Source organism: Eleutherodactylus coqui, chromosome 8 (genome assembly GCF_035609145.1).
Source record: "Eleutherodactylus coqui strain aEleCoq1 chromosome 8, aEleCoq1.hap1, whole genome shotgun sequence".
In the NCBI taxonomy this organism is placed as follows: Eukaryota; Metazoa; Chordata; class Amphibia; order Anura; family Eleutherodactylidae; genus Eleutherodactylus; species Eleutherodactylus coqui.
In genome coordinates, this window is record NC_089844.1 from 50,395,697 (window position 1) to 50,422,285 (window position 26,589).

A 26,589-nucleotide genomic window follows, 5' to 3' on the forward strand; every position below is an offset into this window, starting at 1 on the left:
AAATTTAGTGTGTGTAATTTGGTTGTGCAAAAAAATACACAGCAGGGAAAGAGAACATTTTGAACTCATGAAACTATTAGCCATTTCAATGGCTGAGAGCATCAGTGCATGTTTTTTTGTGCAAGCAAAAAGTACAATAGATTACGCTGATGCACACGCAAATACACAACGCCAATTCTGCAAAAACACATCTGAAAAACAAATGCAAATGCACAACAAAATCCACAACATTTCGTGCAGATTTCATCCTTTTAAGGGTTCATGTCCACAGGCGGGATATGTGGTGAATGGAGGCACTGAAAGTCAATGGACTTTCATCATTCAATGCACACTGGCGTGTGGACACAGCCGGTATTACTACAGCACGTGTCCACAATGCCATTTAGCATGTGTCCACGTAAGGTTTTTAATAAAGAACCGGTCAAGAAACAATATCAAACACACGGACTTCTTTTGTTTTTGTTATTTGACAATTGTTTCTTTACTGGTTCTTTATCAAAAACCTTATGTGGATACATGCTAAATGGCAATGTGCATACATGCTGTAGTAATACGGACACTGCCTATCCATACGCAAGAGAAATAAATCACAGCATGCTCTAGTTCTCTGCATTGCATATGGAGCACTTCTATGAGCTGCGTATGATATGCAGTCCAAATGCAAAACATTACATGCGGGCAGCATTTCCATACGCATCTCCGTTTAAACAAAAAAAATCACACTGAGCATGTCTGTGATGCCTGATTCCCGGGCATGCGCAGCGCCATACACCGCCCATACAGGGTTTCCGCTGGCAGAGCATATGGGCAGTGTACGTGTAAAACGCTATGGGAGCCCTAATTGAAATGGAGAAATTTGTTGTTGCTCCACAGCACAATTTGGTGCGGATTTCATCGCAGATTGGAATGCTGTTTTGTTGCAAGTTTTTTCAGCTTCAAAAAACCTGCAGTAATCAGCTACTTATGAACGTACCCTTATCAGGAATTTTTTCCATTGTCCTTGGAATATACAAAATCTGCCATGTTATCATGTTTTGGCAGACTAACAGCAAGCTGCGTGAAGTGGAAAAATACAAGGAAACACTGAATAGTCTATCCACCAACATTCAGAAACTTGTGGATAACTGGGAATACATAGCACAAACTAAGAAGCTCATGGACATGTTGCAGGTAAGCACTTCTCTAATGTGGTGTTACATAAGCTATGTTTGTAATTGTTTCTGTGACCCTAGATTGGATGTGGCTTGTGAAATCCATGTCACTTGGAATCCTATCAGCCTAGTGGCCCACTAGCGTATTTTTGGGCTGTGCGGTCTCCGATTAATCCCATGGACGGCACACAGTCCCACTGCAGCCTGTGGGCCTATACAGGTGGATGTTTTGGCACACAGACTCTTGTCCCACATGAAAAAAAAACTCATGACATGTCCTATTCCTTTGTATTTCATGGAGAAGAAATAGGAAATGTTAAAGGGGTTGTCCCGAGGCAGCAAGTGGGTCTATACACTTCTGTATGGCCATAATAATGCACTTTGTAATGTACATTGTGCATTAATTATGAGCCATACAGAAGTTATAAAAAGTTTTTTACTTACCTGCTCCGTTGCTAGCGTCCTCGTTCCCATGGAGCCGACTAATTTTTGGCCTCCGATGGCCAAATTAGCCGCGCTTGCGCAGTCCGGGTCTTCAGCAGTCTTCTATGGAGCCGCTCGTGCCAGAGAGCGGCTCCGTGTAGCTCCGCCCCGTCACGTGCCGATTCCAGCCAATCAGGAGGCTGGAATCGGCAGTGGACCGCACAGAAGAGCTGCGGTCCACGAAGGTAGAAGATCCCGGCGGCCATCTTCAGCGGTAAGTATTGAAGTCACCGGACCGCCGGGATTCAGGTAAGCGCTGTGCGGGTGGTTTTTTTAACCCCTGCATCGGGGTTGTCTCGCGCCGAACGGGGGGGGGGTTTAAAAAAAAAAAAACCCGTTTCGGCGCGGGACATCTCCTTTAATGCACGTGAATGCGCTGTGTCTGTGTATGTTAGACAGCATATGGACTGGGATCCATGTGCTATGTGATGAGACTATTGGGCACAACTCGCAGGTACGTTAGTGTGCTACTAGCCTTAAAGGAATTATTGAAGGAGCTACTATAACTAATGTAACTTGTCTACATCCATCACTCTTCCATCTAAGCTCCAGGAGCTTGTAAATTTATTCTACTGTAACCTAAATCCTGAAAATTTGTGATTCTGCAGATTTGTTTTCAACAATAACCACTCTGATTACCTGGAAAATCACATGATACTGCAGATCCATTATATTTCTGTTCAGAAACAATCACAGTGATCATGTAACAATATGTAAGTGGTCTAGATAGGGACACCGTTTTCATTAGGCACTAGAGGCATAGTGGTGGCCAGTAGGACCACATTAGCTTATACAGTTCACGTAGTGGGCATGTTGTAGCTTCCAATCAGCACTTACTTTTATGTGCTGTTACGCTATCCTGTAAGAACTGATAGAACAAAACTTGGTTGTACTGAACTCAGGCCTTTATAAAGATGTTGACACAGTGAGACATGCCATTAATGTTCGATCAGTGGAGTCTGACCGCTGTGATCCCACTGATCGCTAACACAAAGTGGCTGCAGTGATAGGAAACCTGATGTATAACTTCAGCTCTGCTTGACTTTTTCCTAGCCCTGTCAGGGCAACGTAGCAATGTGCTTTCTTAATACTGATGCTACTTTGTTGTAGCAATCTGTGGGGTCACAGAGGTCAGATCAGACATTGGTGGTATATCCTCTCGAGATGCCATTGGTGTCTTTACTGATGCAACTCTTTAACAATACTACAATGCCATTTATACAGCTTCCTTGTTTTCTATGAAAGCCATGTGCATTAAAGGGTTTCATGGGATTTTAAAAAAAGTGCCAGACAGCAGCAATTGTGATAGAATAAAAAGACAACAATTACATCCACATGACTGCTGTAGCCAATCACTGACTGCAGTGGTCACATGGGTCGATGGACACATTATTGCTGCAGTTCCTGTTGTCTGGCTGTTTCTTACTTTTAAATCCCAGACAACCCCTTTAAGAGGGGGGGGGGGAGGTAACAGAACTTTTTTTAAAATGATGTTTAACCCCTTAACGACGGCCCCATCGGGAAACTACGTCCTCAGAAAGTGGGCTTTAATCCTAGAGGACGTAGTTTTATGCATCCTCTTTGGATTAATACCCACTGGCCTGAGGACGTGACAGCTCCATGCTGTCGGTGCCCGCAGGTAGCCGACAGCATGGAGCTGTCATCGCAGGATGCGGGCAGTCCCCCCCGGCATTGCGATCGGCGCTATAAAATGAATAGCGCCGATCGCAAAAAAGTAAATAAAACAGTGTAAAAAAGTAGTAATTCAGCTGCTATGATGGATCGGATCCATCACGGCAGCTGAAAATACTCACACGGCTTGTCAGCGGTGTCCCCCGGAGATCTGGTCCTCCCGGACCCGCCGGTGGGCTTCTGCGCATGCGCGCCAGCCGATGACGTCACGCGCACGCGCAGAAGCTCGGGTGTCCCCGGCAAATTTAAAATCTCCTGGCTCCCGGCTCCTGAAGGTAGCCGGGAACCAGGAGGTGTTGCTGGGGACCACTGTGAGCGGTCCCCAGGCCCACGATCACCGCTATCCATTGCGATAGCGGTGATCACGAAAAAGTTGAAAAAGTAAAACAAAAGTAAAGTTTCACCTCCCCTCATGGATCGGATCCATGAGGGGAGGTAAAGATACTCACCCCCGGTCCTCTGCGATGTCCCGATGTCCCGGGACCCGAAATCCCCATCTGCGCATGCGCGCCCGATGATTGACATCGGGCGCGTGCACAGAGGGGCTCGAGCCCCGGGAAATTCAAAATTGCTCTGCTCCTGGCTGCCATGTGTAGTCAAGAGCAGAGGGATGTCACCAGGGACATGATCACTGTCATCCAATGGATGACAGTGATCATGTAAAGTAAAAAAAAAGTGCAAAAAGTAAAAAAAAATAAATAAAAAAGGGGTAAAAGGTAAAAAAAAAAAAGGGCAAAAAGTAAAAAAAAAGTTTTAAAAATTTTTTAAAAAGTTAAAAAAACCTTGCGTTTCATCTCCCCCCACGGATCATATCCGTGAGGGAGGATGAAATGACGTACTTAAGGCCTGCGGATTTATCCACGGACCTCACCCCAGCTTCTGCGCACGCACCCGTCGCCAATGTGGCAGGCGCATGCGCAAAAGCCGTGGTTTTTAAAAATCTACCTGCTCCTGGCTACAAAACTTAGCCGAGAGCCTGGAGATTTCACGGAGAGCAGCGGTGAGCGGTTTCTGGTCACGTGTTCGCCGTTATCCAAAGAATAATGGCGATCACGTTAAAGTTAAAAAAAGGGGAAGGTTCATCTCCCCTCACCGATGCGATCGGTGAGAGGAGATAAAACTTTTTACCGGAGGCCTCCATATTTGCACCCCGACGAAATCTTCTTCTGTGAACTTTCCCGTATTCTGCGCATGCGACCGCCGGCAAAACACCGGACACATGCGCAGGAGTCGGGGAGCCCAGGAAACTTAATATCTCCTTGCTCTCGGCGACCAACGGTCACCGAGAGCCTGGAGCAGTGACCGGTGGCCTCGTTGAGCGGTCCCCGGTCACGTGAAAAAATGGTAGCGATCTACCTTTGGCCGGTCTCACATGACCGGATAGGAATTACGGATTCCGCATGCGTTTGATTAGTGGTAATACGCAGATCAATCGCATTGGATTACACAATTCCGCTCACATTAGCGGGTTGGAATTGCGTAATCCACTCGCAGAAAAGAGAACGCAGCAGGTTCTATTTTACTGCGGATATCCGCAACATAGAGCCCATTGTGCTCCATGGTCATGGATATACCTGCAGCCCATACGCAACTACATTGTGTACGCGCTGCGGGTACCCGCGTCATCGCTAAGCGACGGTGCGGGAAATACAAACAAGAACAAAAAAAAGTGTACTGCGCATGACCGCCCGTGTAAGTACGCAGTTATGCGCAGTACATTACGCGGCCGTACGCAGGGTCACAGCCGGGCTCACAGCCGGGATCCGCCTACGGCTGCGTAAGCCCGGCGTTATTCAGACCGCTACCTGTAATACGCAATTTACAAGAAGCCCCGGGAACGCTCGCCTTCCTGCAGTTCCAGGAGCACCTTGTTGAGCGCCTTCTGTGTGAGACCGCCGCACCTCATGAAGCTTACGGAGACTCACGGAACGCCACTTTTTACACCCCATACCCGCCACTGAGGTCAAAAAATGACCCCCAAAAAGCATGAGAGGAGGGGGGATACCCGATTTTATTGCCCTATGTGCCTATCCCAACCAGCCTCCATAATTACCCGTCTTTGGAAATACTACACAGTTCACATTATTACTTTTATCTAAGATTTGGGGAACGCCGAAAAAGGTGAGGGGGGGGGGATTTTTAGGGAGTCAATTTTTATTCCGTACAAATGAGCAATGGGGCCTGGAATTTATTCAGTTGTGCCCTGCAATCCAATGGGTGTTCCCTCCATTACAGGCCTTGCCATGTTTCCTGTAAGTAGATTAGGGCTACAATGGGCATGTTTTTGAACACGGGACAAACGGGGGGATCCATTTGGGGATGAATGTCTTCATTCCTATGTACACTGTACAAAAAAAACAGTTTTTAAATTGCCAAAATTGCCAAAAAAAATGAAAATTGTAATTTTTTCCTTCTGCTTTGCTGAAATTTATTCAAATACTGTGGGATCAAAATACGCAGTACACCCCTAGATGAATTCGTTAAGGGGTCTAGTTTTTAAAATGGGGACATTTGTGGGGGTTCTTTATCGTTTTGGACGCTCAATGGCTCTACAAGTGGGCAATGGGGCCTGGAATTTATTCCGTTGTACCCTAAAATCCAACGGGTGCTCCTTCCATTATAGGCCTAGCCATGCGTCCTTTAAGTAGATTAGGGCCACAAGGGGTATGGTTCTGAACACGGGACAAACAGGGGTATCCATTTTGGGGTGAAAGTCTTCATTCCTATGTGTGATGTACAAAAAAAACAGTTTTTAAATTGATACAACTGCCAAAAAAATGAAAATTGTAATTTTTTTCCTACTGCTTTGCTTAGATTTATTCAAAAATTGTAGGGTAAAAATACACAGTACACCCCTAGGTAAATTCGTTAGGGGGTCTAGTTTTCAAAATGGGATCATTTGTGGGGGTTCTCTGTCGTTTTGGCCGCTCAAGGGCTCTACAAGTGGGCAATGGGGCCTAAATCACCTTTATGCTAAATTTCTGTTCTGAAAGCCACCGACTACTCCTTTCATTTTGGGCCCCGTTGTGCATCCAGACAAAAGATTAGGGCCACAATGGGTATGTCTCTGAACACGGGAGAAACAGGGGTATCCACTTTGGGGTGCAAGTCTTCATTCATGTGTGTGCTGTACCAAAAAAGCAGTTTTTAAAACGACAGAATTGCCAAAAAAACGAAAATCACAATTTTTTCCTTTTGCTTTGCTTCAATTCATTCAAAAACTGTGGGAACAAAATGGTCAGTACACCTCTAGATAAATTCGTTAGGGGTCTAGTTTTCAAAATGGGGTCACTTGTGGGGGTTCTCTTTGATTTTGGCCGCTTAAGAGCTCTACAAATGTGCTATGGGGCCTAAAACGCCTTCAAGGAAAATCTATGTTCTGAAAGCCACCGACTACTCCTTTTGTTTTGGGCCCCATTGTGCATCCAGACATGAGATTAGGGCCACAATGGGTATGTCTCTTAACACAGGAGAAACAGGGGTATCCATTTTGGGGTGAAAGGCTTCATTCATGCGTTTGCTGTACAAAAAAAGCTGTTTTTAAAATGACAGAATTGACAAAAAAACGAAAATCACAATTTTTTCCTTTTGCTTGGCTTGAATTCATTCAAAAACTGTGGGGTCAAAATGGTCGGTACACCCCTAGATAAATTCGTTAAGGGGTCTAGTTTTCAAAATAGTGTCACTTGTGGGGGTTCCCTTTGGTTTTGGCCACTCAAGAGCTCTACAAAAGTGCTATGGGGCCTAAAACACCTTCAAGCAAAATTTATGTTCTGAAAGACACCGACTACTCCTTTCATTTTGGCTCCCGTTATGCATCCAGACATAAGATTAGGGCCACAATGGGTATGTTTCTGAACACGGGAGAAACGGGGGTATCCATTTTGGTGTGTAATTCCTCATTTTCATGGGCTCTATAGGAAAAAAATATGTCTTTAAAATGACATATTTGCGAAAATATGAAATTTTATTTTTTCTCCCCTAAATTGAACTAATTCCTGAAAAAAACTGGTGGGGTCAAAATACTCATGACCCCCCCTCAGTGAATACACTAAAGGGTGTAGTTTTTAAAATGGGGTCATTTGTGGGTGTATCTATTATTCTGACACTTATGAGCCTTTGCAAACTTGGCTTGGTGCAGGAAAACAAAGTGCTCCTCAAAATGCTGAAATGTAATGTTAAATTGTACGTCCTCTAAATGGTTAAAAAAAGCACAAAAGTTTTTCAAGTGTGCATTCAGAATAAAGTAAACAGATGGAAATACATATCTTATCAAAAATTTGTACGGTATGTTTGGACATATTTGAGATATTACGGTTGAAAATGTGAAAAAATGACAATTTTTTCAAAAATTTTCCAATATTGGTACTTTTAATAAATATACACAAATTATATCGGTCTCTTTTTACAATCTAAATGAAGTACAACATGTGGCGAAAAAACAATGTCAGAATCACTGGGATATGTAAAGCCTTTACGGAGTTATGCCACGTTAAACGACGTATGTCAGATTTCCAAAATTTGGCTCTGTCACTAAGGCGCAAACAGGCTTTGTCACTAAAGGGTTAAATACTGTAATAAAATAATCGATATTTAATATTACAATATTACACCAACACAGATTCTTTTGTGCCTTATATGATGTTAATGATGTTAACATTTGCATCTTTAGGGCGTTCTGAACAATACTCTTGTCAGTGGGTTTCTGCAGGAATTTCTTCACATGAACACTACTGATCTATCTACAAAATTACCTCCTGCTGGTAAGTGACGGTGCTTCCAATCATATTGTATTTGCAACATGAGAACAAATGACAGACAGTTTAATTGTTAAAAGATGAGAGATTCAGTGCAAAATGAAATTAGCAAGTTGGAAATGTAGCAATGTTCAGAAGTGCAGTATTGTATTTGTTCACTAGAAGGCGCCGTTAACCACAGAAAGTGCAACAATGTCAATGTATAGTATTGTATTGGCTATTTGGATAAAGAATCTACAATAGACCTTCACAATACTGAGATGGTATATTTAATATAGCCATATAATATATATTCAAATAAAGCATTTAGTTCCATGTAAGTGTATTAAACCTACTATATAATAAGCTCTAGAATATAGCGAGTAAAAGTAAAAACTATCCTGCGACGTAGCGGAAAACCAATTTTTATTTTTTTTAAAAAAAACAACGAGTTTCGACACAACATGTGTCTTTTTCAAGTTTTGGTATACGGCGCGGGATAGTTTTTACTTGTACTCGCTACTGTCCAGCCCGACCGTGCTTGCAAACACGGTCTAAGGAAATCCCCAGATGCCGCTCCAAAAGAAAGGAGACATGGAGAAGCAAGAAACCTGCTGAAGGCAAGCGTGGACAACAGGTGCAGAGGGGTTAACTCCTTCACCACCGGATTAACCCTTGTAGCACCGGGTAAGTCCACTTCCAATTTAGCAAAAAAGCATTTTTTAATTGCAAGAGAGGCGCATTTTGGGGCTGCATTCACACGAATGTATATCGGCTTGGTTTTCACGCCGAGCCGATATACGTCGTCTCTCTCTGCAGGGGGGGAGGATGGAAGAGCCAGCAGCAGGAACTGAACTCCCGCCCCCTCTCTGCCTCCTCTCCGCCCCTCTGCACTATTTGCAATGGGGAGAGGCGGGATGGGGCGTGGCTAATTCAATCCCTTAGCCCCGCCCCCTGCCTCACCTCTCCCCATTGCAAATAGTGCAGAGGGGCGGAGAGGAGGCAGAGAGGGGGCGGGAGCTCAGTTTCTGCTCCTGGTTATTCCATCCTCCCCCCCCCTGCAGATGAGGACGACGTATATCGGCTCAGCGTGAAAACCGAGCCAATATACGTTCGTGTGAATGCAGCCCCCACTATATTTTCTAAGCTCTAGAATATATTATACAGTAGATTTCCTTCATTTGCGCAGGCAAAGGATTCAGTGTAATCTAGAAATCTATATAAGACAGTAAGGGCTTCTTCACATGGGCGTGTTTTAGTCCCGTTATGTGGCCGTGATACTCATGGCCGCAAAATGGGATGAAACTAAATCATTGAGTGTAACGGTTTCGTTTTCACTGGCGGTATTCTGGCTGTTAATGGTACGTCAAGAAAAGCTAGGACTTGCCCTATCTTTCTGGCACACAGTTAATACTACTCGTGGGAAAGATAGGGCACGACCTATCTTTCTGCTCTTTTATTCAAACTCACACGCTATAGCACGGAGTTTGAATACTCCGATGGGAAAAAAAAGCAAAATCCTGTTCACGTGCAACTGCTTTCCATAGCATGGCACATAAGGCCATGTGTTTTTGCCCTAATGTATATATAAAGCCCTGTTATTTCAACCATGTAAACTGACTAACTTTTAGGTTACTTGTGTTGTCTTATATGCAAAATTGCAGCCCCACCTAAGGGTGACTTCACATGGACGTATTTGTGCATACAATACGCAGTAAATAGAACACATTTTTCACATTTGCGTATTTTGTGTTCACATTTTCAACCGCGAAAAAACAGATTGAACATGCTCTATCATTCTGTGCATTTGTGCACCAAAGGTCTCCATAGAAGTCAAGGGGGGAATTTGCAAAAAACACACACAATACGCAAAGAGATGCATGGAACACTGCTTATGTCCACTAGAAAAGAAGCATATCTGGAACTAATTAGCCATTTTAATCAGTGCGTTTGTTTACCGTGTGCAAATGAACATGCCCTGTGACCAAAAAAGGACAATAAAATACGCTGTTACGTGAATAGCCCAAAAAAGTTGTTCTAAGGCATGCGCAATTGCACTTACACCCGTGTGAGGCTAACTTTAGAACTGTACCAGAGGTTATCCATTAAAATAGGACAGATTTTTAGAAAAAAAAGCACCACACTTGTCCACAGGTGGTGTGTGGTATTACAGTTTAGCCTCATTTATTTCAGTGGAGTTGAGCTGCATTACCAGACACAACCTATGGCCTGGAGTGGCGCTGTTTCTGGAAAAGATGAGCCATGTTTTTCTAATCCTGGGCAACCTCGTTAACATGCTGTCCTCTACAATCTAGACCTGAAATGTTAAAAGACCCCCTTGTTTTTTAACACTGGTAAGTCCAATATATAGTAGTATTAGGCCGGTGCAAGCCAGCAATATTAAAAATGGGTATATTACACAGCAATCTGTTGATGGCCATTCACAGGGAGTCGGATATGCCTGCAGAATGTCTTCAATGTTACATCAGTAGTAATTCATAATTTATGTATATAGCCTAAGAATTACAATTTATAACTACAATATTCACATTTTCAGATGCTGCCTCATTTATAATCTATATTTTATTTGTATTTCCACAGCTAGTTATATCCCATTTTTGATTGAAAATGAACCCTACATTAGGTTGAGTCTAACTCTATGTCAAACCCTGGACAGCCTTTTGGCCTGCGTGTTATATAACCGCACTAAACCTTTCAACAGGGATGATGAAATGCAGGAAAAGGCCGAGGAGCTTCAGAAAACGAATGAGTTATTTGCAGGTGATGACTGAAAAAAAGATTTTTACACCAACTTTGTCTCTGTTCATTTCATTCTATAGCAGTACGCATTTACCCTATTATAGTGTTCACTGTTTAAAAAAACACTGTATGTTTGCAAACTCGCAATCTGAATGAGTACAAGAGCTGAACCAAAACATGCCAATGGAAGTATTATATGCAGATATGGGTGTACTGGTCAATAATACATATGGATACAAGACACCGAACACAAGTACTGGATACAGGGCACAACCTTTGCATACAGGATACAGATACTTACATTGGCTTCAGAGATTGATTCAGGATGCAGGCCAGGGTGAGGGGCTCAAGACACTGGATATGGGGAAAATAGTGGAGCTGAAACCGCAGCAAGAATTTCAGTAGACACATCCTCAGGATACAAAGACAGAGGCTCAAATCTAGGGGTTCCATATTCAGGATTCAGCGTACAAGAACAGAATATAGATTCGGGGTTTAAAATATATACTGAGCTTCCCTGAAAATAAGACCTACCCCGATAATAAGCCCTATTCTGATTTTCAGGTTGCTTGAAATATAAGCCCTACTCCAGAAATAAGCCCTTGCTACACTACATGAAAAAAAATTAATACTCACCTAGCAGGCGGTGTTTGGGCCCCTTCTGCTCAGCTGCAGCGCTCCGGCAGGCTTCCGAGTAGTCCTCAATTCTGCTGGAGCATCTCTTGTTGGTGACAGGGCTTGAATACCCTGCCTCCAACAAGCGATTGCTCTGATTGGTTCAGGAGCGCTGCCTGGGCCAATCAGAGCTGACGCTTGATGAACCTATCACAGCCATTCATTGAATTACATCATTGATTGGCTTTGATTGTCTGAGGCGACTTTTTTTTATGCCAGAAACTGGTGTAAAATGTTTTTTTTTATGTCCCATTTAAAGCCCGTTAATGAAATACATGTATTAATTACTGCCTAAAAAGTTGTAGCTGCTCAAACTTTAAATGGTCATTGCACTGTGAAACAACTTATGTTAGTATAAAATAATTAACATTAATGTGATAACGAGCAAAAGTGCAAATCACTTTATTTACCTAAAATTCCATTTTTGTGCTGACCACTAGGGATCTCTATTCCTTCTATTTTACTGTCCACTTCCTGTTTACAAGTGGAGTCCCTTTGTAGTAACAGTGATAACAAGATGGATAACTGGAAGTACAAGTAAGGGCCCCCACGTTTTTTTTAACGGGAATGTCAATGGGACTTTCTAATGTTAAAAACGCATCGCAAGTTGGTGCTTTGCGATTTTTGTGCGATGCGTTTTTAACATTAGAAAGTCTCATTGACATTCGCGTAAAAAAAATGCAGCGTTAAAAAGACGCTAGTGAGTAGGAGCCCAAAGGGCCCCTTTCCTGTAGCAAGGAAATCGCACGTTTTTAGTGTGATGAGAGAGTGCAAGCTCTCGCAAGAAAGTACGATGTATGTTGTTTAATGACAGCCTTTCCACTTGCAATGCTTTAGGGCAAGTTGCGATGCGAGGAATAAAATTGCAGCAGCAGGATTGTTTCAGCGGTTTGCTTGTTTATGTCGCCCATACAGTGCAATGGGAAAACAGATTCATCGCATCACAAAAGCTTGCGATTTTGCGGTGTTGCGATGCAATTAACATTTTCTCGCAACGATATCGCTGTCACCCGTGGAAAGGATGCCTAATTGGGCCTTCACACCTGCGATAAAATTGTGCGATTTTCGGGAAATGCAAGAGTGAATAAAAACGCTGAATTATGAAACCAATGATTTTCAATGGTTTCATCCCCATTTGCGATGATTTCACTCATGCGATGTTGCGATTAATCAAAAAATTGCAGTATGTCCTATCTTTCTGCGTTTTGATATTTTTTTTTTCTTTAATCTCCCATGTTTCCCTATGAAGCCTCCTTTTTATTGCATTGAAATGCACAAAATTGCGATTTTCTTGCGATGCGTCTTTAACATTAGAAAGTCTTACTGACGTCCGTGCTAAGAAAAAAAAAATCACACAATTTTATCACACAACACAATCGGGTGCGGCAGCAATGCGATGCGAGATTATTCTCAGGAAAAAGCATTGCTGACCCTCAGAAAACACGGGAACAAAAACGGGATTTTGCCTCAATTTTATCACGGCAAAATCGCGATCGCCAGTGTGAAGGAACTTTAAGGGTGATGACTGATATTCCCCATAGAAGTCTATGAAAAAGAGAGAAGAGAGAGGAGGGGGAGAGAGAATCACATAGACACTGCAGCAGCTAACTGGTGATTTACAGCTAATGTAATCACATCTACACTGCTCAGTACTTCTCTCGTGTTCACCATGCTGATGCTGTTTCTCTGAGTGTGCTATAAACAGTTAGGTCTCATGTCCACTTGAAAAATACAATCCGCGCAGAATCTGCCGCAGATTTGCTTTAAATTTTTTTTTTTTTGCATGCAGATATCCGCACACATTGCTATCAATGTGATAACAATGTTGCCGATCCATGCGGAATCCGTGGCAGAATGGAGCATGCCGCGTTTTTTTCTCCCGCGCGTGAAAAACGCAATTCTTTTAAAATGCCATCCGCGGGTGCAAAAATCAATTTAATGAACCGCGGATGGCCAATGATTCCCTATGGGCAAAATCCGCTGCAGATTCCGCAGTGGAAATCCGCTGCGGAATCCACAATTCCATTTAGCTAGTGGACATGAGGCCTTAGGTTCTTTTAACACAGGTGAATGCGAGTAATGCCTAAGATTCCTGGGGCAACTCACCTTGAACAGTGTACAGATGCCCTGTCCATGTGCTGTCTGATACCCACGAGCAATGGACCGGATAAGACATGCTATGATTTTTTTCACAAGGATAATTGGTCCGTGAAAAAACATCTGTGTAATGCACAGCACACGGACAGGAAACACACTTATGTGAAAGGGCCCTTGGGGAGCAGAATTTGCTGATTTGATCATGTGCAGTATGTAGAAGACATCATAGCAGCAGTCTCCAACCAGCTCAGAGAAAACTGAAGATTACAGTACAACCTGCAAAGGGGAAGAACAGGTAAAAAATGCAGGATACATGTCATACCATGGCCAGTAATGATGCTGTTTCTCATGTACACACATTGCTACTTATTCTGAAAATTCATTTGAAAGTATAGGTGCGTTTTATGTTTTAATGATTCTTGAAGTCATTCCTTCATTGTAACAGTAATTGTTTTATCCATACAGCGGTTACTTTCTATCTCCCATCTGGCACCAGTAGGATGAAACGCTCTGCTTCTGGGCTACCTAAACAAATTGAATATAGTATCACCATGCGCTCAATGCTATCAGAGGACACCAACTACATCAGAAGCTCCTACTGGCTTCCTGGGCCACAAAACTCTCTAAACAAATACAGCCGTGGGTTTGTGTACTTGCAGGAAAATATTGATAGAGCGATCATTGAAATGCAGACAAACAAGAGTCTGGATGATGTTGGTGTACAATACCAACCCATGCCTTACCCCTGCTATATCAGGAACAGGTACGCATGAAGAATAAAGTGCATGAAAAATCTGAATAATTGTAAAGCCTTCACAACTATTCCATCATTATGTCAAAGGGAATAACTTCTTCACCACTTTCTTGTTTTGCCAGTTTTCTCTACAGTATGTCCCTCATACTTCCCATCGCCTTGATGACTTCATGGGTCCTTTTCATTGCAGCGTTTGTAAAGAAGCTTGTACATGAGAAAGAGCTTAGGCTACATGAGGTATGCCAGGATGGATGCTTTCCAATAAGCTTTTTATATGATCATTACAAAGATGTGAATTATAAAATTTGGACTTATCACCTCCATATATATAAACAATCAGATCACCATGTTTGAGAGTTGCAGCAATCTGTGTAATTAGATGACGGCGTAGGAACAATACACTGAAACATACAGTATAAGTATTGTAGTGTATTGTGCATGTCATAAAGAATTCTCATGCTCAAGTCCCTCTTAGAGACTGGAAAAAAGTATAATAAAGGTGTTTAGAATATTAAAACAAATATATTAAAAGTTCAAAGCCTCCCCCTTTTTTGCATAAAAATGTAAACAATAAAAAATAAACGTAATTGATATCGCCGCATCGGAAATAGTCCAAACTCAGAAAATATAACAAACTTTATTCCACATGTTAAATATCATAAAGGAAAATAAATTCAAAGTGACAAAATTTCAATTGTTTTGGCCCCCTCACTGGCCAAAAAATGGAATAAAAAGTTAGCAAAATGTTGTATGTGTCCCAAAATGGTGTTCATAAAAACTAGAACTCACCCCACAAAGAAAACTCCATTAATTAAATAAAAAATATTTTGGGTCAGATAATGGCAACAGAGATCACTTTCTTTTAAAGAAAATGTAATGTGCACTTCAGTTTAGCTAAAAATGCTAATAGACCTCTCACAGTTCCCCCGCCTACATCCCTGCTTCCTCCTTTCCCTCCCCTACTCCCATCTCTTTGAGTTGCTTTCTATTTTAATGGTGCTAGGTTGCACTAGGTATGAACACTAAATTTTTATTTTATCTTAGGTATGTCAACCAGTTTATGCAGTAGTTTCTCTAGCTGGACACAAGGATTTCTTCTAATTTTTGTTATTTATGTGCTGCAATTAAGCCGCAAGGACCTGTGTGTCCGCTTATGTAGATGGTTTCCAGGAAGGGGGTTACCCTCCCTACAGTCCCGGTTGTTTTTCAATAAAAAGAGATTGTTTAAAAACAATCCACATTGGATAATATAATACATATGAATGTAATCTATAGTACTAGTAATCACTGTGAATGTAGTATAGTATATACATATTTCACAGCACTTGATATTATGGATTCTGTCCCCAATGGGGCACACAATTTTTTAAATTCACCTATTAGCATGTTTTTGGAGTGTGGGAAAAAACCCATACAACCACAGGGAGAACATACAAACTTTATGCAGGTGCAGATTTGAACCGAGAACCCCAGCACTACAAGGCAAGAGTGCTAACCACTGAGCCACTATGCTATTGCTGTAGTTGTACTAAAGCTAACATGTCACTTTCACCAGTCCTTAAACACACACCCACGGTCTCTCTTTTTTATATTATATTTGTGTGTGTGTAATTATGTGTAATAAAGTATGTTATTTGTATATATAGTTTTGTCCTGTGTCTTAGGCTGCCTGCACATGACCAGGCCATATATAGTTTTGTCCTCTGTCTTAGGCCGCCTGCACATGACCAGGCTGTATATAGTTTTGTCCTGTGTCTTAGGCCGCCTACACATGACCAGGCTGTATATAGTTTTGTCCTGTGTCTTAGGCCGCCTGCACGTGACCAGGCCGTGTATAGTTTTGTCCTGTGTCTTAGGCCGCCTGCTCACGACCAGGCCGTATATAGTTTTGTCCTGTGTCTTAGGCCGCCTGCTCACGACCAGGCCATATATAGTTTTGTCTTGTGTCTTAGGCCGCCAGCTCACGACCAGGCCAGATTCTACAGCGGAATCTGACCCTGTGCTCGGCCAGTGACCTCTGCATATCTGCCTAGATTCTTCTATTCTGTGCTGCGGATGTGCCTTTTGGCACACATGCGCAGTACAGATAATGCTGCACCATCGCTAGGCGATGATGCGGATCCCATGACCTTTCCTCAATGATGATTGTTGAAGGGCCGCAGGTCGGACGGTTTCCATTGACCTTCATTGGAAGCTGTCTGGACGGAATCCACCTCAAAATACAGCATGCTGCGATTAGTCCCCCGCGAACGGAAAATCGCAATTGATTTCTGCTCGTGGGCAGGCAAAAAACTTTTCCATAGCATGCTATGGCCGGTATTCGCTGTGGAATCCGGAGGCAGATGCTTGCTCCAGATTCAAATCTGGCCATGTACAGACGGCCTTAGACAAAGTGAGTGTGTTGTTGCATTGCAATGCACAGGACTATTATTGAATGGTTTATAAGCTCTTTTCTACAGTCTGTAAACACAGTAAAAATGAAAATCCAAAAAACATTGGCAGAATTGCATTTTTTTTTCATTTCACCACACTTAAAGATGTTCTAAAATTTTTCAATACACTATGGTACATTAAATGGTATCATTACAAAATACAACTCTTCTTTCAAAAACAAGCTCTAATACAGGTATGTGGACTAAAAAATAAAGTTATAGATCGTGGTGTGTGGGGATGAAAAAAATGGGAAAAACACAGCTGCAGGGGGAAGGAAGAAAAACAATGTAATGTAAATACTTTTCTGAAGCAAAATATTTCAGTAAGATTTGATACTGACTTTTTTTTTGCAGTACATGAAGATGATGGGAATCAGCTCATGCAGTCATTTTTTGGCTTGGTTCATTGAATGCGCCTCTTTCCTTATTATCACTGTTGCCATTCTTGTCCTCATTCTTAAGGCTGGCAAGGTTCTGCCACAAAGCAATGGCTTTATTCTATTTCTTCTCTTCCTGGATTACAGTTTAACAGTATTAGCAATGAGCTACCTCATCAGCGTCTTCTTCAACAACACCAATATTGCTGCTCTGAGTGGCAGCCTCATCTATATCATCACTTTCTTTCCATTCATTGTTGTGGTTTCTAAGGAGACTGCGATGTCATTTGCAGGAAAAACCTTGTTGGTGAGTTTTAACCTTTTTCAGTGTTTACAACTTTAATGGTTTTTTGGTTGGACCCTGTTCACACGACGATTGGTGTGTACATCTGATATATTTTGCAGAACATCTCCCAACATATAAGCCAGACGTATGCAACTATATGTAATATAGTTGAATTCAACAACCCTTGGCTTAAATTGTTAGTAAATATTGAATTATAGAATGGTAGAGTAGGAAGGGACCTCCAGGGTCATCTGGTTAAACCCCCTGATCACTGCAGGATTCACTAAATCATCCCAGACAGATGTCTGTCCAATCTCTGTTGAACACTTCCATTGAAGAACTCACCACTTCCAGTGGCAAGCTGTTCTACTCATTGATCACCCTCACAGTTTTTTTCTAATATCTAATCTGTGTCTCCTCCCTTTCCATTTCATCCCATTGCTTCTAGTCTTTCCTTGTGCAAATGAGAATAGGGATGATCCCTCTGCACTGTGACAGCCCTTCAGATATTTGTAGAGAGCTATTAAGTCTCCACTCAGCCTCCTTTTTTTCCCAAGATAAACATTCCCAGATCCTTTAACCGTTCCTCATAGGAAATGGTTTGCAGACCACTCACCATCTTGGTAACTTTTCTCTGAGCCCTCTTTGGCTTGTCAATGTCCTTTTCAAATTGAGGTACCCAGAACTGGACACAGTATTCCAGATGAGGTCTGACCAAGGAGGAGTAGAGGGAAATAATTACCTCACGTGATCTAGACTCTATGCTTCTTTTAATACATCCCAAAATTGTGTTTGCCTTTTTTTATTACTGCATCACACTGCTGGCTCATAACCTATTAGTATACCCAAGTCTTTTTCACATGCGCTGCTGCTTAGCCCAATTTCTCCCATTCTGTATGTGCTTTTTTCATTGTCCTTGCCCAGATGTAGAACCTTGCATTTTTCCTTGTTAAATACCATTCTGTTAGTTGCTGCCCGCTGTCCAAGATTGTCCAGATTTTTTTGAATCCTCTCTCTTCTCCAGTGTTAGCGATCCCTTCTAGCTTTGTGTCATTGGCAAACTTGATCAGTTTCCCCTCAATTCCCTCCTCTAGATCATTTGTAAAAATGTTGAACACCACTGGGCCTAGGACAGAGCCTTGTGGTACCCCACTTGATACATTCTTCCACTTGGATGTGCAGCAATTTATGACCACTCTTTGAGTACGATCACTCAGCCAGTTGTGAATCCACCTAACAGTTGCCTTGTCAATCCCATATTTGGTCATTTTTTAAAATCCGTATAGTATGAGATACTTTGTCAAATGCTTTACTAAAGCAAGATATACTATATCCACCGCATTTCCCTGAATGTCACTTATACATTTTTTGCAGAATGTCCTTTTATTCAAAATTATAGTCGATTATGCTTTCCAATAAAGTTTTAAAAACGGTATGCAGCCAACATATTTGCAAAAAGATCCATCTTTTGACATATGTTGGGTCCATAGAAGTCTATTGTTATGTTCAATGTATACATTAGGACATTTTTCCTGCTTAGGTGCTGAACATAATCTTGCTGTCAACAGAGCTTTAGTATCAAGGTTAAAGAGACCATAATATGGTCCTGCCATTAATTCATTGTCCTTATTTTAATTATATTTAGAGTCTTTTTTCTCCAACGGCTTTGAGCTATGCCACACAATATATTGTTCGCTATGAAGAGCAAGATGTAGGTGAGCATACTATTAAGTAATTAAGATTAGTATACATACATCACATATTAATGATAAATCTTTCTAATCTTCATATTAGCCATACAATCTGTATACAAAATATTACTATGGGAGAAATGAATCAAATATTGATGTTTGTTTATCCAAAAATAAGTAATTGTCAATTGCTGGAAAACTATGATTTATACAAAATATACATAGTTGTAAATGAACCTCAGAATTTGTTAACCTGTACATCCACCCTTAGCAGCGAGCACCTTCATCAAACTTTAACTGCATCTGCAAACAACCTTTGTACAGCATCAAGGAAGAGTTGTGGACCATTTCTCCCGAATTATATGTTTCAGTTCATCAATATGTCAAAAGGTTCACTTACTTTTTCTTGCTACTGTCCATCTCCTTTGAAATAAATGCACATATCTGTTGTGTTAAAATATTTATTCCCGGCATTTTAGTGCACAACTTGTATAGATCATGGTAAGATATGGCAGGATTCATACTGCAGTTATCTTTAAAACATGCGTGCACTTTTAAACACCATTTAAAGAAATAGTCTGAATTTACAAAGTTCTTCAAGTGTCAAGACCCAATCAGAGAAATAACGATTGTCTCAAACAAGCAATTCTATAGAGTTAGGCAAGCATGGGATTCTATGCTCAAGAAAATGTACAGTAAACCCTTGAGTAGTATTGCTCTTAAGTTACACTGTTTTCAACTTTAGTTGATGTGTCAGGGCAGCGGTGGACCCTCAAGAAAAGTTGCATTCCTCAGATAAGGATGCTGACCGCTCCATGACCCCGGGCGCTGCTCAGTGAGCCAGTGCGTAGCTGATGCCGGTCACTTCCTGCTTCTCCTCCATCAGCGCGCGCCTTCTCCTCCCCCTCCCCTCTCCACAGTGCACAGTGCCGGCTGAACATTGCTGTGTCTGCCTGCCTCCTGACACAGTACAGTAGCAGAATCCCCAAAGTGCCGGCTGAACGCTGCCTGCCTTCTGAATCCCCACTGTACTGCAAAATGTACGTACTGTACAGATGAGGACAGTACAGTAAAGAAACGTTTGCAAATTAATACTGCAGTCCTATGTCAAAGCACAGATAACACAGTGATACATACTGCTATAATGATGTCCCTGTAGTCCTATGTCAAAGCACAGATAACACAGTGATACATACTGCTATAATGATGTCCCTGTAGTCCTATGTCAAAGCACAGATAACACAGTGATACATACTGCTATAATGATGTCCCTGTAGTCCTATGTCAAACCACAGATAGCACAGTGATATGTACTGCTATAATGATGTCCCTGCAATGTCAATTTATTCTTTACAGTTGTGCTTTATATTCATTCAGTATTGGTATTGTTTTTGGTATTAAAGACCAGAGTTATTCTCTATTAAATGGCGTTGGTGTGTTTTTTGGAATGTCTAGAACCAATTAATTGGATTTACATTAATTCCTATGGAAATAATGTCCTGAACTAACGTTGATTTCTACTTAAGTCCATTGCTTCCGGACGGAATAATGACATTAGTTGAGGTTCTACTGTATTTCCAATGGTTTTTGAGATTTGATATTTTGATAGGCTCTGTCTTACTGCTACTTGTCCATAACAATATTGTTATTATATAGTGATTGCTTAGAGCTTGTATTCTAAGATTAAACCATGGTTTGTGATTGCAGGGATTCAGTGGGATAACATGTATACTTCCCCCGTGATCAATGACACATTTTGTGTTGGCTGGTTGTGCTGGATCATGCTGATAGATGCTTTGATATATTTTGTTGTTGGCTGGTACATAAGGATAGTGTTCCCTGGTAAGAACTGAGTGAATAAAGCTTTGTTGATTAGCTGTCTTACACTGTTTAATAAAGCCGCCTTTAATAATGATATTTTATATGCTTCTTTAAGGACAATATGGCATTGCAACTCCATGGTATTTTCTCGTTCTCCCTTCTTTCTGGATGGAAAGTTGTGGAATACAAAACCGCTGCTCCAAGAAACCAACTGGATTGATGATCTCTAACCTTGCTACTCATGGCATTCCAAAGAAAAATGGTAACTATAAAAGCAATTAGCGAATTTCTAGAGGTCAACTTCAACTTTGTTGAACGTTGAAAATGTATTGCTTATCTATGAGCTGTAAACCTGACATAGTTTATTGTGCCCATAGGAAATCAAGACTTTGCTCCTATAAACTGTTTCAGCATGCTCCTATGTCTTTGTGTCTACACTGAATGACACTTTATTAGACATACTGTGCCTGTTTTTTCACGGTTAGAGCTTTACTATTTGAAAACATGACAAAGTGAAACCTAAAAATTAGGAGAGTAAATTTTTCTGTGGATCAGTTTCAAAGTTAATCCACATTACATAAGAAAGTCAGGTGATATCAGCAACTTCCAATGACACATGGTCATCTGTGCTAAAGTGGCCAGGACCAGTATTTCAAAAATGTCCAGCCTTGTGGGATTTTCCTCCCGCCGGGGTATCAAGAGTATACAGAGAATGCTGTGATCAAGGAAAATATCCATCAAAAAGGGATCCTGTGGACATAAACAACTTAAAGGGGTTGTCCCGCGAAACAAAGTTGGGGTATACACTTCTGTATGGCCATATTAATGCACTTTGTAATGTACATCGTGCATTAATTATGAGCCATACAGAAGTTATTCACTTACCTGTTCCGTTGCTAGCGTCCTCGTCTCCATGGTGCGGTCTAATCTTCAGCGTCTAATCGCCCGATTAGACGCGCTTGCGCAGTCCGGTCTTCTCCCTTCTGAATGGGGCCGCTCGTGCCGGAGAGCGGCTCCTCGTAGCTCCGCCCCGTCACGTGTGCCCATTCCAGCCAATCAGGAGGCTGGAATCGGCAATGGACCGCACAGAAGACCTGCGGTCCACCGAGGGTGAAGATCCCGGCGGCCATCTTCACAAGGTAAGTCAGAAGTCGCCGGAGCGCGGGGATTCGGGTAAGTACTGGACGGTTTGTTTTTTTTATGCCTGCATCGGGTTTGTCTCGCGCCGAACGGGGGGGCTATTGAAAAAAAAACAAAACGTTTCGGCGCGGGACAACCCCTTTAACAATGAAAAAGGGTCTAAGAGGATTCAAGATTCATTCGGCCAAACAAGCAGGGCACAGTTAGGCTGCCTGCAGACAAGCAGAAATTCCGCGGCGGGATTACCCACGGAATTTCCGCCCCTGGAAGCTGCCATAGAATTGGGTTAACAAACGCAATCCTATGCAGACATCCGCGATTTGGCCGCGCGAAATCTTGTGCGGCAAACAAATCGCAGCATGCTCTATTTCTGTGCGGGGCTTGCGAGGGCTGCGAGAAAGGTCTGCAGGCGGCCTTAAGCAGATTGCAGTTAAATATAACATTGATTGCAGTTAAATACAATTAATGTGCCCAATTTTCTAAGTTGTTGTTCATTAGCACGAATAGGCTGGAACAGCAGACAATCAACCTGAATGCCATTGTTGTCTAAAGACCCACAACAATTATCGCTTACAATTCGTTTAAACGACCGAAAGGGAGCGATGATTGTTACATGTAAACATTGACAGTCGTGCACTATTCACTCACTTGTCGTTTAGCACTGGTTTTTAGCCAGCATAAAAACCATTATTTGATTGCTCAAAATTTGTTCCATTTGAATGGAAGTTTGAGTGGCTGCACTATGGGGTTTGTTTGTCTTGCATACATAATGAGTACACTGTTTACTTATTATGTACTCTGCTGGGAGAAGACAGTGGACTCCTGCTGGGAAGATAACCATTGTATAAATACACACCCAGCTGAGCTAACAACTGGTGGAGGAAATGCACATGATTAAAAGCCATTATCTGTGTAATTTTATTAAAAAGTATCTGCAATTTGTTCAGTTGTGCGGTTGTTTTAGCAATAATCATTGCATGTAAAAGGGCCTTAAGAGAAACAGACAGGCAAGACTTCAGGGGGGCAAAAGAGCACAAAAATTAGATAACTGAGCAGTGGAAAAACTGATCAGATGAATCTAGACGTCTTTTATACCATGCTGATGGGAGGGTGAAAATTTGCTGTAAACGGTGTGAATCGAACCTTTGTTGTCAGCCATTCAGAACATGTAAGAACCTCCATCTGATTTGCGGCAGCTGCAAGAAGCTCTCCTATCTACATTTCTTTACTTAGTGGAATCTATGCTGCGATAGTAGACTTTCAGAACTGCAGCAAAGGGCTACTAGATGGGCATATCTAATAACGTTACTATTCAGTGTGTATTAATACTGTATGTGAAACATTTGATTTAATGATTTCTTTTTTTTAGGAAGCTGTACAGGTTTAGAAAAACATAGCAACTTTCTTCCAAAAACAGTGCCACACCTAAGTACTAATATATAATTAAAAAGTTGTGCTTACAAATACCTATTATTTCCACTTTGCAAATAATGGAGAAGGAATAATACCTCCACAGTGCCACCTATTAGCTTAAAGGAATGCTGCCTTCCAATAGGTGGCACTGTGGAGGTATAATTCCAGCTCCCTTATTTGCATATTACCCAGAGGAGAATGAATGGCCTTTTGAGTCTCCTCACTCACCATCTAGGTGCTCTCCCTTAGGAGAAAAGATAGCGTTTCTGACCCCCGTCCCAGGCCTCTCACTAGCAAAGCCAGACTCCTACTGTACACTGATGAAGGGCAAATACCCTGAAACAGCTGTCTGTGCATGGAGTCTGGCTTTGCTTTTAATTCCCAGTGATTGTTAGAAGGCGTGTATAAAGAGTCTGACTTTGGCTTGAAGGAATGCTGCCTTCTAATAGGAGGCAATGCAGAGGTATTGTTCCATCTCCCTTATTTGCATATTACCCATAGGAGCATGAATGGCCTTTTGAGTCTCCTCACTCACCGTTTAGGTGCTCTCCTTAAGGAAAAATATAGATTTTCCACTTTATAATGTATTTATTTACATAGATATTACTATAAATTCTAATGGGTCAATTAGTAACATAACATTGTAAAAACCTGATCAATAAATGAGATGTACTTACATTCATGTGCAGGAGATGACCTCTATCCACATAATGAGCAAGAACCTGCAGATCTAAATGTAGGAGTGTCTCTTCATGGTCTAACAAAGATCTACCAGTCAAAGGCAGCTGTGGAGAATCTGAACTTAAACTTCTATGAAGGCCACATAACATCATTGCTGGGACATAATGGAGCTGGAAAAACCACCACACTGTAAGAACATGACTGTTCATTTGATATAGCGAAATAGTTTTTAAAGTGAAATACGCTTGCCCACACTTATAAAGTGATATTTTTTAAGTGCCATCAAGTTCAACTTCTGCTACCACATGATTAATGTTGCTTAAAAATGTTCTGTCTTAGGCTTCCTACACACGAGCGAGCGCAATATCGGGCTGTGAAAATTACCCAATATAGCACTTGTTAACGTGCAATATACCTGTGGATGCGAAACTTTTTTATTTAAAAACACCTTCCATCACTTCAGATAAAGTAGAGATCCTCCAGCGTGGTTTCAGCCGTACCGGAGGATCAGCAATTGTTTCCTATTGTCTTTAATGGGGAACCCCGCATTGCACTCGCGTGCACATCGCATGCCATGCAATGTGTTTTACAGTCCTATTGAAAACAATGAGCAATACTATCTGAGGGAACACCCATACATAGGACATACTGCGATTTTTTTTTCCCTGTGCACCATGATACAATGCGGGAAAAAAATTGCTCATGTATATGGCCCTATTCAAAAGAATCTTGTACGATTTTCACGACTGTGTGAAAGCGGCCATGGGGTACTTTCCACTGATTATTCCACTGTCAAAATCCGAATGACTAGGGCCCAATATCCACGGGCGCACTTGAGTTGCGGAATCCACGAGGGGCACCCGCACGGACGATCTGCAGCTCAAGCTGCCCATAGAGAAACATGGGCGTCTGCAGCTAAATTAAAGCATGCAGGTTTGTTTTGCAGACCTTTTGGTCCGGAAAACAAATTGCAGCATGGTCCATTTCAGTGCGGTTCCCACATGGCTGGCTTCCATTGAAGTAAATCCTTGGCTCATCTTCAATTGAATTGCGGACGGGCCGCGGTTTCCGCTGGAAAGCAGGAGTTTAAAACAAAAACTCCACTGCGCATGTGTGGCAGCGCGCCGGCCGGTGCTTCCACACACATCTGGAATGAAGAAAATAGAAGACCCAGACAGGTAAGCAATGTCCTCGGCCGCGGGCAGGGTTGGATTCCGCTGTGGGCTCCCGCATGCAGAATGTGATCCGCCCGTGGACATCAGACCTTAAAGGGGTTGTCCTGCGAAACAAAGTTGGGGTATACACTTCTGTATGGCCATATTAATGCACTTTGTAATGTGCATTGTGCATTAATTATGAGCCATACAGAAGTTATTCACTTACCTGTTCCGTTGCTAGCGTCCTCGTCTCCATGGTGCCGTCTAATTTTCAGCGTCTAATCGCCCGATTAGACGCGCTTGCGCAGTCCGGTCTTCTCCGTGTTGAATGGGGCTGCTCGTGCTGGAGAGCTGCTCCTCGTAGCTCCGCTCCGTCACGTGTGCCGATTCCAGCCAATCAGGAGGCTGGAATCGGCAATGGACCGCACAGAAGACCTGCAGTCCACCGAGGGTGAAGATCCTGGCGGCCATCTTCGCAAGGTAAGTAAGAAGTCACCGGAGCGCGGGGATTTGGGTAAGTACTATCCGTTTTTTTTTTTCAACACATACATCGGGTTTGAATCGCACCGAACGGGGGTGCTATTGAAAAAAAAAAAACCCGTTTCGGCGCGGGACAACCCCTTTAATTTTAGATTGCGGAATATTCTGTTAGATGTTAAAACATTGTAGGCTTCATTCAATTGGGCTAGTGTGAATTGTACCCAAGAATCTTGAGTGCAACATGCATCAGACAGCACCCAGACACTCGTCTGTGTGCTGTATGATCTGCAGGGATGGTGCGTATTAAATGTCCTATTCTTGTATGAAAATATCAGCCAGAATAGTACATGAAGTGATTTTTTTTCTACTTTGACTGATGCTTGTTTGTATAGCCTTACAGGTTATAATGCGTCCATGTGCTGTCTGTGAAATACATGAGTAGCACACGGACAGGAAATACTACATATGAATAAGGGCTCATTCACACAAGCATATATCGGCCGCATTTTCACGGACGGCCTATATATGCTACCCATCTGATGCATTGGTTTCCGATGCATCAGTTCAGATGGGCATATTCTCGATGCGTAAAACCAGACAGTAAAAAAAGCGCATACAGTGCGCATTTCAGACAAATGTTTTTACACCAGCCGGAAAAGATAGTTCTAGAAATATGGGAGGACAAATGGTTCACTGCTCTGTGGACATTGCATTTATTGTACCTCGCTGAAGTCAGCTGTATGCGTACGTGCTGCTGTAAACC

General features: G+C 42.1%; 1 protein-coding gene across 1 annotated transcript in view; it reads left to right on the forward strand.

The window, feature by feature from the left end:
- ABCA12 (ATP binding cassette subfamily A member 12) overlaps window positions 1-26,589 on the forward strand; it is a 111,961-nt gene that overhangs the window by 4,017 nt on the left and 81,355 nt on the right. Inside the window, exons 5-14 of the mRNA XM_066575618.1 lie at window positions 1,042-1,170; window positions 7,999-8,089; window positions 10,664-10,843; window positions 14,060-14,357; window positions 14,471-14,585; window positions 17,135-17,464; window positions 19,089-19,158; window positions 20,842-20,976; window positions 21,071-21,217; window positions 24,198-24,378. Of these exons, the coding sequence (XP_066431715.1) occupies window positions 1,042-1,170; window positions 7,999-8,089; window positions 10,664-10,843; window positions 14,060-14,357; window positions 14,471-14,585; window positions 17,135-17,464; window positions 19,089-19,158; window positions 20,842-20,976; window positions 21,071-21,217; window positions 24,198-24,378 (1,676 nt within the window). The remainder of the gene's footprint in view (window positions 1-1,041; window positions 1,171-7,998; window positions 8,090-10,663; window positions 10,844-14,059; window positions 14,358-14,470; window positions 14,586-17,134; window positions 17,465-19,088; window positions 19,159-20,841; window positions 20,977-21,070; window positions 21,218-24,197; window positions 24,379-26,589) is intronic.